This window comes from Cervus canadensis, chromosome 29 (genome assembly GCF_019320065.1).
Source record: "Cervus canadensis isolate Bull #8, Minnesota chromosome 29, ASM1932006v1, whole genome shotgun sequence".
Lineage (NCBI taxonomy): Eukaryota > Metazoa > Chordata > Mammalia > Artiodactyla > Cervidae > Cervus > Cervus canadensis.
In genome coordinates, this window is record NC_057414.1 from 43,955,913 (window position 1) to 43,969,614 (window position 13,702).

Consider the following 13,702-nt stretch of genomic DNA (forward strand, 5'->3'; position numbering starts at 1 on the left):
CAGTCCCAGAAGGCACTTTCTGGAACCAGGTCCTTTTAATTGACTAGCTGAGCCTGGTGAGTGGGAAGGGAGGAGCTGGCCTGAGGGCCGGGGGTTAGGGAACTGGGGGCATCGAGCTGAGGGGAAGCCCCTGAGGCCCGAGCAGAAGACCTTCAGAGTCAGTGTTAGGTGCCCGGGCTAGGGTGGGGGTGGGCCTCAGCCTGTAGATGGTCAGGGTTCCAGGGGGCTGGGGTAGAGCCCTGGGGTTGGGATCCCTGATCAGGACAGGGACAGGGCCCAGCCTGTCAGTCATAGTCGGAGTCATCGAACTTGGTGCTGAAGAAGGCGGCGGAGCCCTTGGCCAGCCGAGACAGGTGCAGGGCGCCGGTCACCACCAGCGCCAGCAGCAGCAGTGGCGGCACCAGCGCCCACACCGTGGCCAGGATGTTGTAGCACTTGGCTTTGGAGCCGAGACGCCGGGCTGCCTCCAGATCTCCAGCCACCTTCTGGTCTCGGGCCTGTGGACCAGCAGCAGGGCCAGGTCGCTACACGTTCACAGGGACTGGGGGCCCTGCCACTCCCACCCCAGGCAGCCACTGGGTCCACACCTTGGGGGACCCATGCTGGACCCAAACCCTGGATGGAGGGGTGAGGCCTGAGGGGATACTGTCTGAGCTGGACTCACTCCCTTCACTGTCCCCAGCTGGACACATGGGCTTGACCTTCCCTGGGGGGTCTTGGGTGGTAAAAGGTTCAGCCTAAGGTGGGGCTGAAGGCAGCCTCTGCACCCTAACACTCCAGTTAATGGACCCAGTGGCTATCCCAAGCCAGCATCTACCTTCCAGGACCCCCGAGGGTAGGGAGTCCTCATTGGTGCTGGGAGGCCGTCACCACAGGAGCTGAAGCTAGGGAGCTGTGCTAACAGGAGCCCCCGCGTGTGAAAAGCCCCATTTGAAAGAAGAGAGCTTCTTGGGTAAGGCCCCATCTACCCTGGGTCCTTTGGGAAAGATTAGACACCCCCCTTCATTTTTATGAACAGCAGACAGACTTAGACGCCCTCTGGGAGGCAGGCCCCCCCGCCCCCGCCCCCACTTCCCCCCTGCACTGTCAGGCTGGAGGGCACCCAGCAGAGTCCTCCTGCAACCCCCCTCTTGATAAGCAGCCCCCATGAGATGCTCCTGGGCCCCACGAAGCTCCCCAGGCCCACCTTGATGGAGTAGGCCAGCGCCAGGAAGCCGAGGCAGCACAGGTTCAGGTAGAGGGTGCTGAACACAGACCAGATCAAGTGGTCTCGAGGTGGGGGTCGGGGCGCCCCCAGCGTCAGGGCCGTGTGGGTGTTGCCGTCGGCCTTGCGGGGCGTCGGGGCCCGGGGGTCCTCGCGGGGGTACGACGTGTCCATGGGTTCCAGCGCCGTCTCCTCGCTCGGACTCCTGCTTCAAGGGTGGGCGCCCCGCCGCTTAATAGCCCCCGCCGCCGCCCGGCTGACCGGCCCGCCGCTAAATATAACGACAAATGACAGCCCGCCGAGCGCCGCCGCCCCGCCCGCCTCCCCCGCGCGAGCCCACCGCCCGCCCCGCAGGGAGCCCCGCCCCTCAGAGAGCTACCCCCTCACCGGGAAACGCTACCCCACAGGCTGGCGGGCGGTGGGGAGCAGCCAGGGCCCCCCCTATCCTGGGGTCCAGCTAGGAAGCCCCCATCCAAGGCGGCTGGCCGAGGCACGCGGTGGCTGCGGTCTGCCCTCCAGAGCCCCTTCCCCCGCGGACAAAGGAGGTGGAGGCGCCGGGTCAGGGCCGCTGTGGCTGGGTGGCTGCCTTGGCTTCTGCTGCCCTCAGCACTGCCCAGATCACCGTCTGATCACCCGTGTCCAGCCTTAGGGGTATGACAGTTCCCGTGAGTGCCAGGGGGAGGAAGCAGGCCACGTCCAGGTGGAACTTGAGGGTGCTAAGGAGAAAACGCAGTGTGGAGAGAGAAAGCGGGGTGTGCACGGTGGGGGACTGGCTGTGACCGGGCCCTGCTGTTGGAGGCTGCAGTGAGCCCTCCTCCCTCATGGATGGCAGCTGCCGCTCAGGCGGGCTGCTTCTTCCTCCCCAGTCCAGAGCTGTTTGTGGGGCCGAGCTTTTTATGTCTTAAGCCTGGTCTCATCTCCCTCCAGAGGGCGCAGCAGCATCTGTGTGCCGGCGAAGCACATGTATGTCAAGAGCCAGATTGGATGTGAAAGTTGGACTATAAAGAAAGCTGAGTACCAGCGAATTGATACTTTTGAACTGTGATGTTGGAGAAGACTCTTGCGAGTCCCTTGCACTGCAAGGAGATCCAGCCAGTCCATCCTAAAGGAAATCATCCCTGAATATTCATTGGAAGGACTGATGCTGAAGCTGAAACTCCAATACTTTGGCCACCTGATGCGAGGAACTGACTCATTGGAAAAGACCCCGATGCTGGGAAAGATTGAAGGCAGGAGGAGAAGGGGGCGACAGAGGATGAGATGGTGGATGGCATCACCAACTCGATGGACGTGAGTTTGAGCAAGCTCCAGGAGTTGATGATGGACAGGAAAGCCTGGCGTGATGCAGTCCATGGGGTCACAGAGTCGGACACGGCTGAGCGACTAAACTGACTGACTGAGATTCGAATAACCGAGTGCCCGCTCCGTGGAAGAGGGCTCCTGGGCTCTCCAGCCTGCTCCTCTAAGGGAGACCTCAGGCTCCCAAACCTCCTGTCTGAGTTAGGACTGCTATAGCTAGTGCTCAGACCAGTGACTCATAAATAATAGAAATGTATCTCTCACTTCTCTAAAGGCTTGAAGGTCCAAGATGAGGGTGCCAGCATGGACGGGCCCTTGTTGAAGACAGCCTATTTCTCCCTGCTCCTCACTGGTGGAAGGAGCTGGGGTAGGGATCCACCCTCATGACCTACTAACCTCCTAATACCATCACTTTAGGATTTCAGTAGGAATTTGGGGGAACACAAGCATTCAGTCCACTGTACCCTCTGCTCAGTCCCCGCCCCCGGCACAGGAGGTGGCCACTGGCCACTCCACCCATCCAGCTCCACCCATTCCCATGCCCCTTCTGCCCCTCACACCGAATCCACTTGGTCCCAATTCCAGAATGGGCAGACTCTCAGCACCACTGAGACCAAGTCAAACTTCCTTCTCCTGGATTAGTGCAGCCCCTCTGCATTCTCTCTAGAGCAGCCAGAGTGGTCCTGTTAGAGCAGAAAGCACATGTTCCATTCAACTTCTTTGATTCAGGAAATTTTGCTTTCAGGTCCACCTCTTGTGTGATCTTATCTATTTGGAATATCCCTCATAAATGGCCATTCTATTCTAGGTTGTTTTAGTAAGACTTTGCCATTTTTGTGATATATACAGCTTCTGGGACAGCAGTTCTTAGATATAAAATGAACAGTTGTGCCAGCAGGTGGCGAGCTCCTTTCTTATATCTAACCCTTGGGTTCTCTCTGAGACAAACTAATACCTCAAAGGGACTTGCCTCTGCGATGCAGATTGTGCGTGATTCGTGGTGTACCTTGCTGCTCAATTTTCTTGGGTTTGATGAGCGATCTGGAGTCAATACAACCAATTCCATGATCAACCTATCTTAACATGTGAGTCCTTAGGTCAGGAGGCAAGTGGTGTAACAGCTCTTAAATGCTTAATCTGCACTACCAGTTTTTGCTGCTTGTTTTTCTAACTTGCAAGTTCTGCATTCCCAGTAGGATTTGCACTAGACCCAATCCAGCTTAAACTGGAAGTAGCTCATTTTGAGATCCAGTTCAGTTTTTAAATGAGACCCAGCCCGACTCCGGATGGTAAACACCAACAGTTCCTAACGTGGAGTCTGAGGGCTGGGAGAGGATTGGACCAGCAGAACTCCACACATGAAGAGTGCAGCCGGGGGCTCCACACCGACCGGAAACTGCGCATTGGGAACTCACAGTTCCCACATAGGTGCTGAGACAGATTTGGGGGACTGGGGTTTTACATCCAAAATAGGGAACTGTGAAAACTGTGGCTTGAGGGACCCTCCCAGTGAGAGATCAAGGCAAGGCTGTGGGTGCCCAAGGGGTGGGCATGGGGGGGGTCTATGTCTCCATTGTCCCAATACATCCTCCTTCCCAGCCTCATTAGAAAAGGTACATCCTTCACACTCAGATAAATTCAGATCTCGAGTCTGGTCCAGAAAAGAGAAAGGTGCTGGAAGGACACTGCCCCCTGGTGGGTGAGTGGCCAGCGAAGGGGCCAGAGCTGAGGGAGGGTGAGCCCCGGGGCTCCTGGGGAGGCTGAGAGTCTGGGAGGAAGAGTCTGGGAGGCCCCAGGACAGGGAGGCCAACCAGGCACTGGCCTGCTCACGCCCCAGGGAATGGGCAGGGGTGGGTCACCATCAGGAAGGATGGGCACTGGGGTCTAGCAGGGGGGCCCTTGAGTCACAGGCCCTGGATGTCACCTGGACCCTCACCACCTCTTCTCCCTTAGTCCAGGGACTGGAAGACGGTGGGCAGCACCAATGGGGCCAGGGCCACACTCCACTGCCAAGCCTGGACATCTGGGCCTGGGCCTGGGCCTCCTTCTGACCATCGGGCTGATTGTTCTTGTGTGTGCAGACCTGACCGCCACCAGATGACTTTATAGTTTATGCAGGATAGCAGAGGCTATTGCCCATGGTGGGCACCCCACGAGCTCCCTTGTCCACTGCTGGTCCTGCACCTGGGGCTATGGCCCTGCCCCTGTCCCCACCCTTTTAAAAATCAGTTTATACCTGAATATTCGTTGGAAGGACTGATGCTGAAGCTGAAGCTCTAATACTTTGGCCACCTAATGTGAAGAGCCAATTCATTGAAAAAGACCCAGATGCTGTGAAAGATAGAGCGCAGGAGGAGAAGGGGGCAATAGAGGATGAGATGGTTGGATGGCATCACTGACTCAATAGCCATGAGTTTGAGGGAGATAGTGAAGGACAGGGAAGTCTGGCATGCTGCAGTTCATGGGGTCCCAGAGAGGTGGACATGACTTAGGAACTAAACAAAAATACCTGTCAACAATTGAATTCAACACGCGTGCTAAGTCACTTTAGTTGTGTCTGACTCTGTGCAACCCTATGGACCTAGCACCACCTGGGAATGCTCTCTTTTTACCTAGAGCAGACAGGAGGCTCCTTCCCCCAGGATCCTTCTGGCCAAATGCTCCACCCTTGGGAACCTCAGCTGTGCAGAGGGCTGGCAGAGCAGCCAAGGAGAGAAAGGCTTTTATGCTCAGTGGCTCAACCAACTGAAGTGGGTTGCCATTTCATCCTCCAGGGAGTCTTCCCGACCGGGATCAAACTCGCGTCTCCTGCATTGGCAGGCAGATTCTTTACCACCAAGCCACAGAGGAAGCCCCAGAATGGTAGCAAATCTGAAATTTGTTTTGAAAACTCTACCTTATCAAAAGGGATCGGATTTTCCATACACAACATGGTTAATTATAGGGCTTCCCTGGTGGCTCAAGATGGCTCAAGGAGACCCGGGTTCGATCCCTGGGTCAGGAAGATCGCCTGAAGAAGATAATGGCAACCCACTGCAGTATTCTTGCCTGGAGAATTCCATGGACAGAGAAGCCTGGCGGGCTACAGCCCATGGTGTCACAAAGAGTCGGACGTGACTGAGTGACTGAGACTTTGGCTTTGATGGCTAACTATATGACCCAAAACATTTAAACCTATTCCCATGTATCATATTCATGTTCCAAACACAAACTAATCCTATCCAGCATTGGAATTGGCACACTTGTCAACTCTACTGAAAGACAGATGGGAGACAGTAAAATGACAATGAAATCGTATCAAAGAGACGGAAAATAACAGAATATCTAGATACAGTCAGAATCTCTTTTCTGAAGTCCTACAAGAAAGTTTTACTGTTCTGCCACATTTTCTCTAATGGTTCTAGGCATAGCGATGCCATCTCATTCTGGATGTAACCGTGAAGTAATGTATTAACTGCACCTACACAAAACTGGAAAACACTGTCTGTAAAGAGTACTGTAAACATGGAATTATGGTGTGCAGTATGTTTTTTCTTGCTTCATCCCTGCCAGAAAGATGAAAGTGAGTCTTTAGTTATGGCAAAATGTAGCTTCCCTCTTTGGCCACACACCCTTGGGCTGACATTCAGACTAAAGAATTCTTCACATCAAATGAAATTGGAGTAATAGCTATAAAACATATTAAACACCAAAAGCTGCCTAAAATACTGTTTATTCGGAATGAGAAGGAACAGTGTAAAAATCAACTGTTACCAAACTTACCTACAGGGATCTTTAAAATAAGATAAATGAGTAGTATTCACCCTACGGAAAGAAGGGAATTCATGCTACAGTGTGGCTGGACTTTGAGGACATGATGCTCAGTGGAAGAAGCCAGTCACCAAACAGCATATCCTGTCTGACTCCACTCACACAAGGACCCTGGAGGGGTCAGATTCACTGACACAGGAAGTAGACGGTGGGGCAGGGGCTGCAGGAGGTCAGGGGAGGGGAGTGAGTGTTTCCGGGGATGGAGTGTCCTTTTGGGAGGGCGAGCAAGTCCTGGAGTTGGATGGTGCTGGTGGTTGCACCACAGTGTGAATATGCTTAATGCCCGTGAGCTGCGCTCTTAGACATGGCTAAGACGGTAATTTGATGTGTGTTTTACCACAATTAAGAAAAAGGCGAAGTCTCGTGTCAATAATCTGATTAATGATTAGCTCAAGTGTTCTTCCCAGGTTGGAAACCAGGCATCTGTTTAGCAGGAAGGGCTGCTGGCAGGACCTTGGGACTAGCAGTGCCACCCGGGGAGAATTGGGACCATAAAATCACATTGAGGCCTCAGGCACCCAACAAGGTCCCAGACAACCAACCAATTCAGCAATAACAGGAAATAGAAAGTACTGAGAAATAGAAACTACCCCAGAATGGGACCGCCCACTAAAAATCCACTGGAATCTCAGACTATATAACAGGAAATTCATTTCTCAAACTTTCCCTTTACCATCAGCACATCGATCCCCCTGCACAAGCCATGATCAAGGAGGAGCACGAGGTGGCCATGCTGGGGGCACCCCAGAGCCAGGCGCCTGTGACAACCACGGTGATCAGCATCCCCAGCGAGACCTCTGTTCCCGACCACATCGTGTGGTCCCTGTTCAACACCATCTTCATGAACTCGTGCTGCCTGGGCTTCGTGGCATTCGCCTACTCTGTGAAGGTGGGTGGGCACCTGGGGGCGTCTCCAAGGAAGTGTCTGGGAGCCTGGAGGGGACCCTGCCCGGATGGCGCATGCACTGGGGAGCCTCTGTGTGTAAAGGTCTATGTGCATGTTCTTTGCGTGTGTGTGTGGTGTGTGTGTGTGAGTGTGGCTTGGGGGATCATTCCCAGTGAGACTCATGGTGAGGTTGCCTGGGTGCACATGGGGTGGAGGTGGGAGTCTGTGTCTCTCGCTCCCCAAGACGGCCTCCTTCCCAGCCTCATCAGGGAAGGCACATCCTTCATACTCAGCCTCAGAACTCGAGTCTGGTCCAGAAACAAGAGAGGTGCTGAAAGGACACTGACCCCTGGGGGGTGAGTGGCCGGTGAAGGGCCCTGAGAGGAAGGGAGGGTGAGCCCTGGGGCTCCTGGGGAGGCTGACTCTGTGTGAGGACGCAGACAAAGGTGCCAAGAGGGGAGGATCTCACCGGCCACTGTCCTGCTCAGACTCCAGGGAACGGGAGTGTGAGGACCCATCGGGGTGATTGGGGCCAGCAGGGGAGGGCCTGAGTCACAGGCCCAGCGCTCACCTGGACCCTCACCACCTCTCCTCCTCCAGTCTAGGGACCGGAAGATGGTCGGTGACATCACTGGGGCCCAGAGCTACGCCTCCACCGCCAAGTGCCTGAACATCTGGGCCCTGGTCCTGGGCATCTTTCTGACCATTGGATCAATCGTTCTTCTCGTTTTTGTCTACCGGGGAGCCTACCAGATGAGTTTGGAGATGATGAAAAATAGAGGATACTAGCCGCTGTCCATGGAGGCAGTCCAGGGCCTCCACTGTCCTTGGATGGTTTTGCACCTGAGGCACGGGCCCGACCCTCCCCTAACACAAATGCAGCAGTTTATAGACCCAGATTGTCAACCATTGAATCAATAAAGTGCCCTTGTCTGTGAAGCTGCTGTGATGTCTCCTGCGGAGGGAGCTGTGACCCCGGCGGCCTCTGGGGAGCCCAGAGCGGTCAGCTGCAGGCTGACGGAGAGGGCCAGAGCAGAGCTGGTGACCCCACCCGGGTCAACAGGAACCCCCAGAGGAAAGACCCCTTCCTGCCCTCAAACCCGGCGGGCCCTGCTGGGTGGAAGGGTCTCGCAGACACTGTTGTGAGCCTGGGATGCAGACAGGGAGATGGGGCCCCTCCTAGCCCAGTGCGGGGACAAACACCCGGACACCGCTCCCCAGGGGAGCGGGTAGGGGGCCGCACCCCACCTGCGGGGCCACTGTGCCCTGCACGGGGTGTCCTGGGTGTCACCCCAGAGAGGCTGAAGGAGTCCAGGCAGCCACAGGCTGCTGCTGGGGAGTGACCCCGCTCCACACGCCCTCTGGGGACCCAGGCTCTTCTGGGCTCACTCAGGGAGTGCAGGGCCAGTCCTGTCCAGCTCTCGCTGAAGTCAGCAGCTCTTCAGGGTGGGCTTCCCTCCTCCTGGCACCCAGAGGGGATGGTCGCCCAACCCCCACTGGGCCCTACCTGGGAGCCAGGCTGGTCTGGATCCTCCCTGGAGGACGGTGACTCAGATGAGGTTGCCCACTCTCTCTTGGGTCCCACGCGTGAGCACAGGGGCTCAACCTCAGGGATGCTGAGTCCTGCAGGAGGAGAGGCTGGCAGACTGCCTCGGAGTCCAGGAAGAACTGTCACCCAGGCAGGGACGGGGGGACAGACGTGTGACCCTGACCCCAACCTCTGAACCCCCAACCCCGGCAGGCCGACTAGGGGTCCCCACATCCTCTGTCAGGCAGGCAGCAGTCATGAGGGGTGGTGGCACTGAGTGTAACCCGCCTGAGCCTCACCGATTTGGGGTGAGGGTCCTGCTAGGCGGGAGACCCCTTGGTGCAGGCCGCAAAGCCCCATGTTCTGGACCTTCTGAGAATTCACAGGAGGCCCGAGGCATCAGGCAGGGGAAACTGAGGGACCTTCCCTCGACGGTCCTGGGTGCTGACTGCTGGGCCGTGAGCAGCTGTGGTCCTTGGAGCCACAGCCCGGCCTGGTTCCCAGTGGACGGTCGCGTGTCCTCTGTCAGCAGTGCGTGGACGGGGCTGGAAGAGTTGGGGGAGCGGCAGGACAGAGCAGGAAGGTTGGAGCCCTGGGCCAGGGTGATGGGGGGGCCGGCAGCGCGGCCAGGAGGCGCCACTGGTCCCTTTTCCAAGTAGCCCGTGGGGAGAAGACTCTGCCTCTGCTTTGCCTGGACTGGGCCTCGGAGGAATTCAGAAGACAGGGCTCGTTAAGATGCCAGGTTTGGTCCCAGCTGGGGGAGGGCAGAGCAGGGCAGATGAGTCCCGGGTGGGGGTGGGCAGAGGTGCCCCGGCCTCGCCCCTGGCTCTCTTCCTGTCACTGCTGGTGTGGGAAGATTCTGCCTCCGCAGCCCACCTGGCAGGGTCTGCGCCGCTGGGCAGCGTCCCTGCCGACTCCAGGGCATTGCGGGCTGCTGGCTCCTCCCCACCTCAGAGGCAGTCCTCCCCGACCCTGGGGGCGTGCCTGCCAGCCGTCCCTCCTCCAGGGCTTCCTTGGTGCTGCCCCTCCCTGCTCATGGGTGTCAGACCCACAGGGAGAGGGCCTCCCTCCTGGCCCACCCTGGGATCCCAGCCTCCCCGCAGCCTCTCCAAGTCAGGGGGCTGGGGTAGGGACAGATTTGGGGGGAGAGGACCGGCCTGTGGAATCAGGGGACGAGGGGGTGGCTCTGCTGCCCCTCTACACACCCCAGCCCAGCTGGCGGTGGGCGGGTCTGCCCTGCCCCTCGAGCGCCCCCGCGTCTGGAGGCCATGGCAGAAGCAGGGATGGGGCTGAGGTCGAGGGCAGGGCAGGGCAGGGGCCACTCCTCCATCTGAGCAGCACGGGGCTCTCTCTGCAGTGGTGGACGCTGTGCTCCTGTCGCCTTGCGGGCAGGAGGAGCCTGCGGGGCCCCGTGAAGGACAGTGACGAGAGGGACGTGCCGCAGGGTGTGAGAGGGAGCTGGGAGCCGGAACTGACCAGCGTCCTGGCCTGACCGCCCTCGGACCCCCCGAACTCCTGCTCTTCGCTCCCTGGAAACTGTTTAGCCACCAGCCAGCTGCCGGCCGGGACCCTGGCCTGCTAGCGCCGCCCCCTTTGTGGGACCTCCCGAGACTGCTCTGGACCATCCTCGCTGTGTTGTGACCCCGCCATCTGGACTTTCCTGGAGCACAGTTGACTTGCCACCCGAATCTGCATTTCTCCAACTCCAAATCCTAACGCGCCAATCTTTTTTTTTTTCTGCTGGCTTCTGAGGGTTTTGTTTGTATTTTCTGTCGGTTTTGTTCTCTGTTTTGTCGACAGAGCCGAGGGTGTTCTGTGCCCAGCGTGGCCCTTCCCTTGAGGAACCCACACCCCAACCCCCTGACCAGTTACGGCAGACCCAGCCCAAGGCCCCAGAGAGGCCGGGCCCTGCCTAGAGCAGCAGAGCACGTGGGACAGTGCGGGGTGGGAGGAGGTGGGCTCGGGCTCACGTCCAGGCTGGGACTCTCAATTGCCCCCTCCCCAGGTCAAAACACAGTGCCCTCACGTACAAATGCTTCCTTTTATTTCATGGTGGACAGATGCCTGTATAAGCTGCAGGAAAAAGGGGTGACTGCCTCGGGCTGTGGGCAGGGACTAGTGGCCTCCATGGTTCTGTATGAGCTCCGAGAGTGCTTGAAGAATCATCAGGGAGCCGGTGGACACAATGATGATGAGGATGATAATCAGAAGGAGGCCCAGGACCAGGGCGCAGATGTTCAGGCACTTGGCGGTGGAGGCGTAGCTCTGGGCCCCAATGATGTCGCCGATCATCTTCCGGTCCCTAGACTGCAGGGGGAGAGGTGGTGAGGGTCCAGGTGACCGCCGGGCCTGTGACTCAGGCCCTCCCCTGCTGGTCCCCCAGTGCCCGTTCTTCCCAGCGGGGACCCACGCCTGCGCGTCCCCTGGAGTCTGAGCACGACAGCAGCTGGTGAGCCCTCCTACCCTCCTGGGGTCTCCAGCTGCTTTCCCACAGGTAGTCGGCCTCTCCAGGAGGCCCGGGGCTCACTCATCCTTCCTCTCAGGCCCCTTTACCGGCCACTCACCCACCAGGGGACAAAAGGCTGACCCTGGTCATCCCCACGCACCCCCTGCAGCCTCATCATGACCTGCACATGTTTACACACACACACACACACAGAACATGGCATCTGGGCAGGGCCCTCTCCAGGCTCCCAGACACTTCCTTGGAGACGCCCCCAGGTGCCCCCCCACCTTCACAGAGTAGGCGAATGCCACGAAGCCCAGGCAGCAGCAGTTCATGAAGATGGTGTTGAACAGAGACCACACGATGTGGTCGGGCACGGCGGTCTCGCTGCGGATGTTGATCACCGTGGTCGTCACGGGCGCCTGGCTCTGGGGCGCCCCCAGCACGGCCACCTCGTGCTCCTCCTTCAGCACCTCGTAGGCTGGGGGCACCGCCCCGTGGGCCCCAGTGAAGAAGGGCTGGGGTGTGCGGTTCATGGCGGGGACGGAGCAACTGCGGTCCTGATGCCAGCACACGCTCGGGTGGCCCTCCTTTACCCAGGAGTTTCGATTTCTCTGAATTTCCGTTTCCTGGCTTTGGGGGTATTGGGGATGGGTTGGTCCTAGGAGGCGGGAAGAACCACTGAGTGTCAGGTTACGGCAGGGTGGGTGGGAGGAAGGCTGAGGGGCTGGAGGTATTTCCTTTCCCCGAGCCTGGAATGGGCCAATTTCCTTCCCCTGTCCCGAGTTCTTGGCTGAGAGCACCCCTCCCCTCCTTTTGTAATAAAGACACTTTAATAGAATAAATACAAATAACAGTTTAAGAACATGTATACCTCCTGTATATGGGAGAGACTCAGGAAAACTGAGTAATCAGTTGTCTGTTAATGAGAAAATTTTGAGTAATTTATCCCAGAAATGCTGAATCCACCCCCTTAAATGCCACTGTGAGCTAGAGACAAAAGGTGCTGGGGTGGGTAGGAGAGGCCCCTTTTGGGAGATGACCCCAAAAAGCATAGAAATAAAGGTGATTTCCTGCAGAGGTCAATCCTTGCCTCCTCCATCCATAAGATGCAAGATTCTGGGCCCTGTGAAATCACTCCTCTGACGAGCCTCTCAGCTGTTTGGGGGCAGCAGCCTGCCTTCACCCTGAATCCCCTCGGGATGCACACTGGGGGCTGTAGTGTGAGGCCTGCAGGTCCGCAGCGCCCTCTGCTTCCTGATGGGGCAGATGACACTTTTCATCCACACAGCTTAAAATAATCAATGTGCCAAAGAGGCACATAGGGGTCTCACCAGGGTGAGGCTCTGTCTGAGCAACAGCTGCTCCCTATTTAGGGGTTGGTTGGGGCTGGGACCCTTCCCCAGCCCGGGGATCTCAGGCCCAAGCCTGCTGCAGTGCCCACTGTCCCCACTTGGGGCCCCTGCCAGGCCCCACTCAGCCTCACCCCCAGGCCCAGAGGAGCCCCACCCCCACCGCCAGGCCCCCCACCCCGCTCTGAGGGGCACTGGCCCCCTAGTCCTGAGTCCCCGCTCCAGGCGGGGTTTGAGTCCTTCCCGGGTGCAGGGCAGCACCCAGCAGCCCGTTTGCCCTGCCCTGAAGGAGATGCCCGCGGTCCCCCACGGGCTGGAAGAGCTGGACCCGGGCGGGCTGTGTGGAGGCAGGATGCCTGCCGGGCATCTGGCAGCCCCTGGGAGCCCTGGGCCTGTGTGTCCGTGCAGCCCGGCCTTCCTGCCTCCCCCGCCCCCCTCATTTCTCATGGGACCTGGGGTGGCTCCAGGGGAGCGGGCGTGCCGGCAGGACGGCTCTGGGCGTAGGACTGTGCCCCCTGCTCAGGGACAGGGCGGGTCGGCTCTGTGGCCAGGCCTCCGCTCTCTTCAGACCACAGGGCCACGTGCTCTCCTGTCTCTGTCCTCACCTGTGCGTGAGGCTGTGGGCGGTGATGGCCTGGACCATCCTGTTAGGAGCAAGGCCATCCCACTAGTTGGGTCCCGTTGGGTCAAGGCTCCCAGGCCAGCCTCCGGGTGCCCCCAGAGGCCTGGCTCTCACCCTGGGCCTCCTCCAGGTCTCCAGGTTGTGGCCATTTCCACCTCCTCCCTGGTTCCCCTCAGAGGGGGTCACTTGCTGCCTGCACCTGCCTCCTCCTGTCTCCCTTGGACAGCTGTGCTCTGCACCCCAGCCCTCCTGCGAAGCCCTCCTTGTTGAGTATCTCGTGCGCTCTGCGTTCCTGCTGGGTGGCACTGACGCAGCAGGGCGTCCTTTGGCCAGAGCTGACGGGCACAGTGGGCCATCAGAGGGCAGGGTCGGCGTGGGCAGACGGACACCCACAGGCCGGTGGCCGTGCCTGCGCAGGCTCGCGTCCTCGCCTGCACGGGGTGAGGCTCCCCCGCGGCCTCGGGGCCCCCTGCAGGCCCCCTGCTCCTGGCCGGAGAGGGGCCCCATCTCAGCCTCCACAGCTTCTCCCCAGGGGCCGGTCTGTAGACAGGGTGA

General features: G+C 58.6%; 3 protein-coding genes across 3 annotated transcripts; 1 reads left to right on the forward strand and 2 right to left on the reverse strand.

Moving 5' to 3' along the window:
- Nucleotides 1-16: 16 nt before the first annotated feature.
- IFITM5 (interferon induced transmembrane protein 5) lies at nucleotides 17-1,769 on the reverse strand. Its single transcript, XM_043451677.1, has 3 exons — nucleotides 1,592-1,769; nucleotides 1,187-1,475; nucleotides 17-497 (listed from the first exon to the last, which is right to left on the reverse strand). Exons 2-3 carry the CDS (start codon nucleotides 1,376-1,378, stop codon nucleotides 285-287), a joined length of 405 nt encoding a protein of 134 aa, XP_043307612.1. The 5' UTR covers nucleotides 1,379-1,475; nucleotides 1,592-1,769; the 3' UTR covers nucleotides 17-284.
- A 700-nt stretch (nucleotides 1,770-2,469) lies between these two features.
- LOC122430804 (interferon-induced transmembrane protein 1-like) lies at nucleotides 2,470-8,138 on the forward strand. The gene is made up of 3 exons (XM_043451676.1): nucleotides 2,470-2,494; nucleotides 6,993-7,202; nucleotides 7,800-8,138. The coding sequence occupies exons 1-3, from the start codon at nucleotides 2,489-2,491 to the stop codon at nucleotides 7,986-7,988; spliced, it is 405 nt and encodes a 134-aa protein (XP_043307611.1). The 5' UTR covers nucleotides 2,470-2,488; the 3' UTR covers nucleotides 7,989-8,138.
- Nucleotides 8,139-10,749: 2,611 nt separating this feature from the next.
- On the reverse strand, nucleotides 10,750-11,807 carry LOC122431250 (interferon-induced transmembrane protein 3-like). The gene is made up of 2 exons (XM_043452451.1): nucleotides 11,461-11,807; nucleotides 10,750-11,034 (listed from the first exon to the last, which is right to left on the reverse strand). Exons 1-2 carry the CDS (start codon nucleotides 11,707-11,709, stop codon nucleotides 10,843-10,845), a joined length of 441 nt encoding a protein of 146 aa, XP_043308386.1. The 5' UTR covers nucleotides 11,710-11,807; the 3' UTR covers nucleotides 10,750-10,842.
- Between the last annotated feature and the right edge of the window lie 1,895 nt (nucleotides 11,808-13,702).

Excerpts from the sequence above, each read along its gene's own strand:
- IFITM5 (XM_043451677.1), bottom strand. The coding sequence starts at position 1,378 with ATGGACACGTCGTACCCCCGCGAGGACCCCCGGGCCCCGACGCCCCGC. Across the intron at positions 498-1,186 it reads CGCTGGCCTACTCCATCAAG|GCCCGAGACCAGAAGGTGGC; the intron begins GTGGGCCTGGGG and ends GCTGGTCCACAG.
- LOC122431250 (XM_043452451.1), bottom strand. The coding sequence starts at position 11,709 with ATGAACCGCACACCCCAGCCCTTCTTCACTGGGGCCCACGGGGCGGTG. Across the intron at positions 11,035-11,460 it reads CATTCGCCTACTCTGTGAAG|TCTAGGGACCGGAAGATGAT; the intron begins GTGGGGGGGCAC and ends CTCCCCCTGCAG.
- LOC122430804 (XM_043451676.1), top strand. Across the intron at positions 7,203-7,799 it reads CATTCGCCTACTCTGTGAAG|TCTAGGGACCGGAAGATGGT; the intron begins GTGGGTGGGCAC and ends CTCCTCCTCCAG.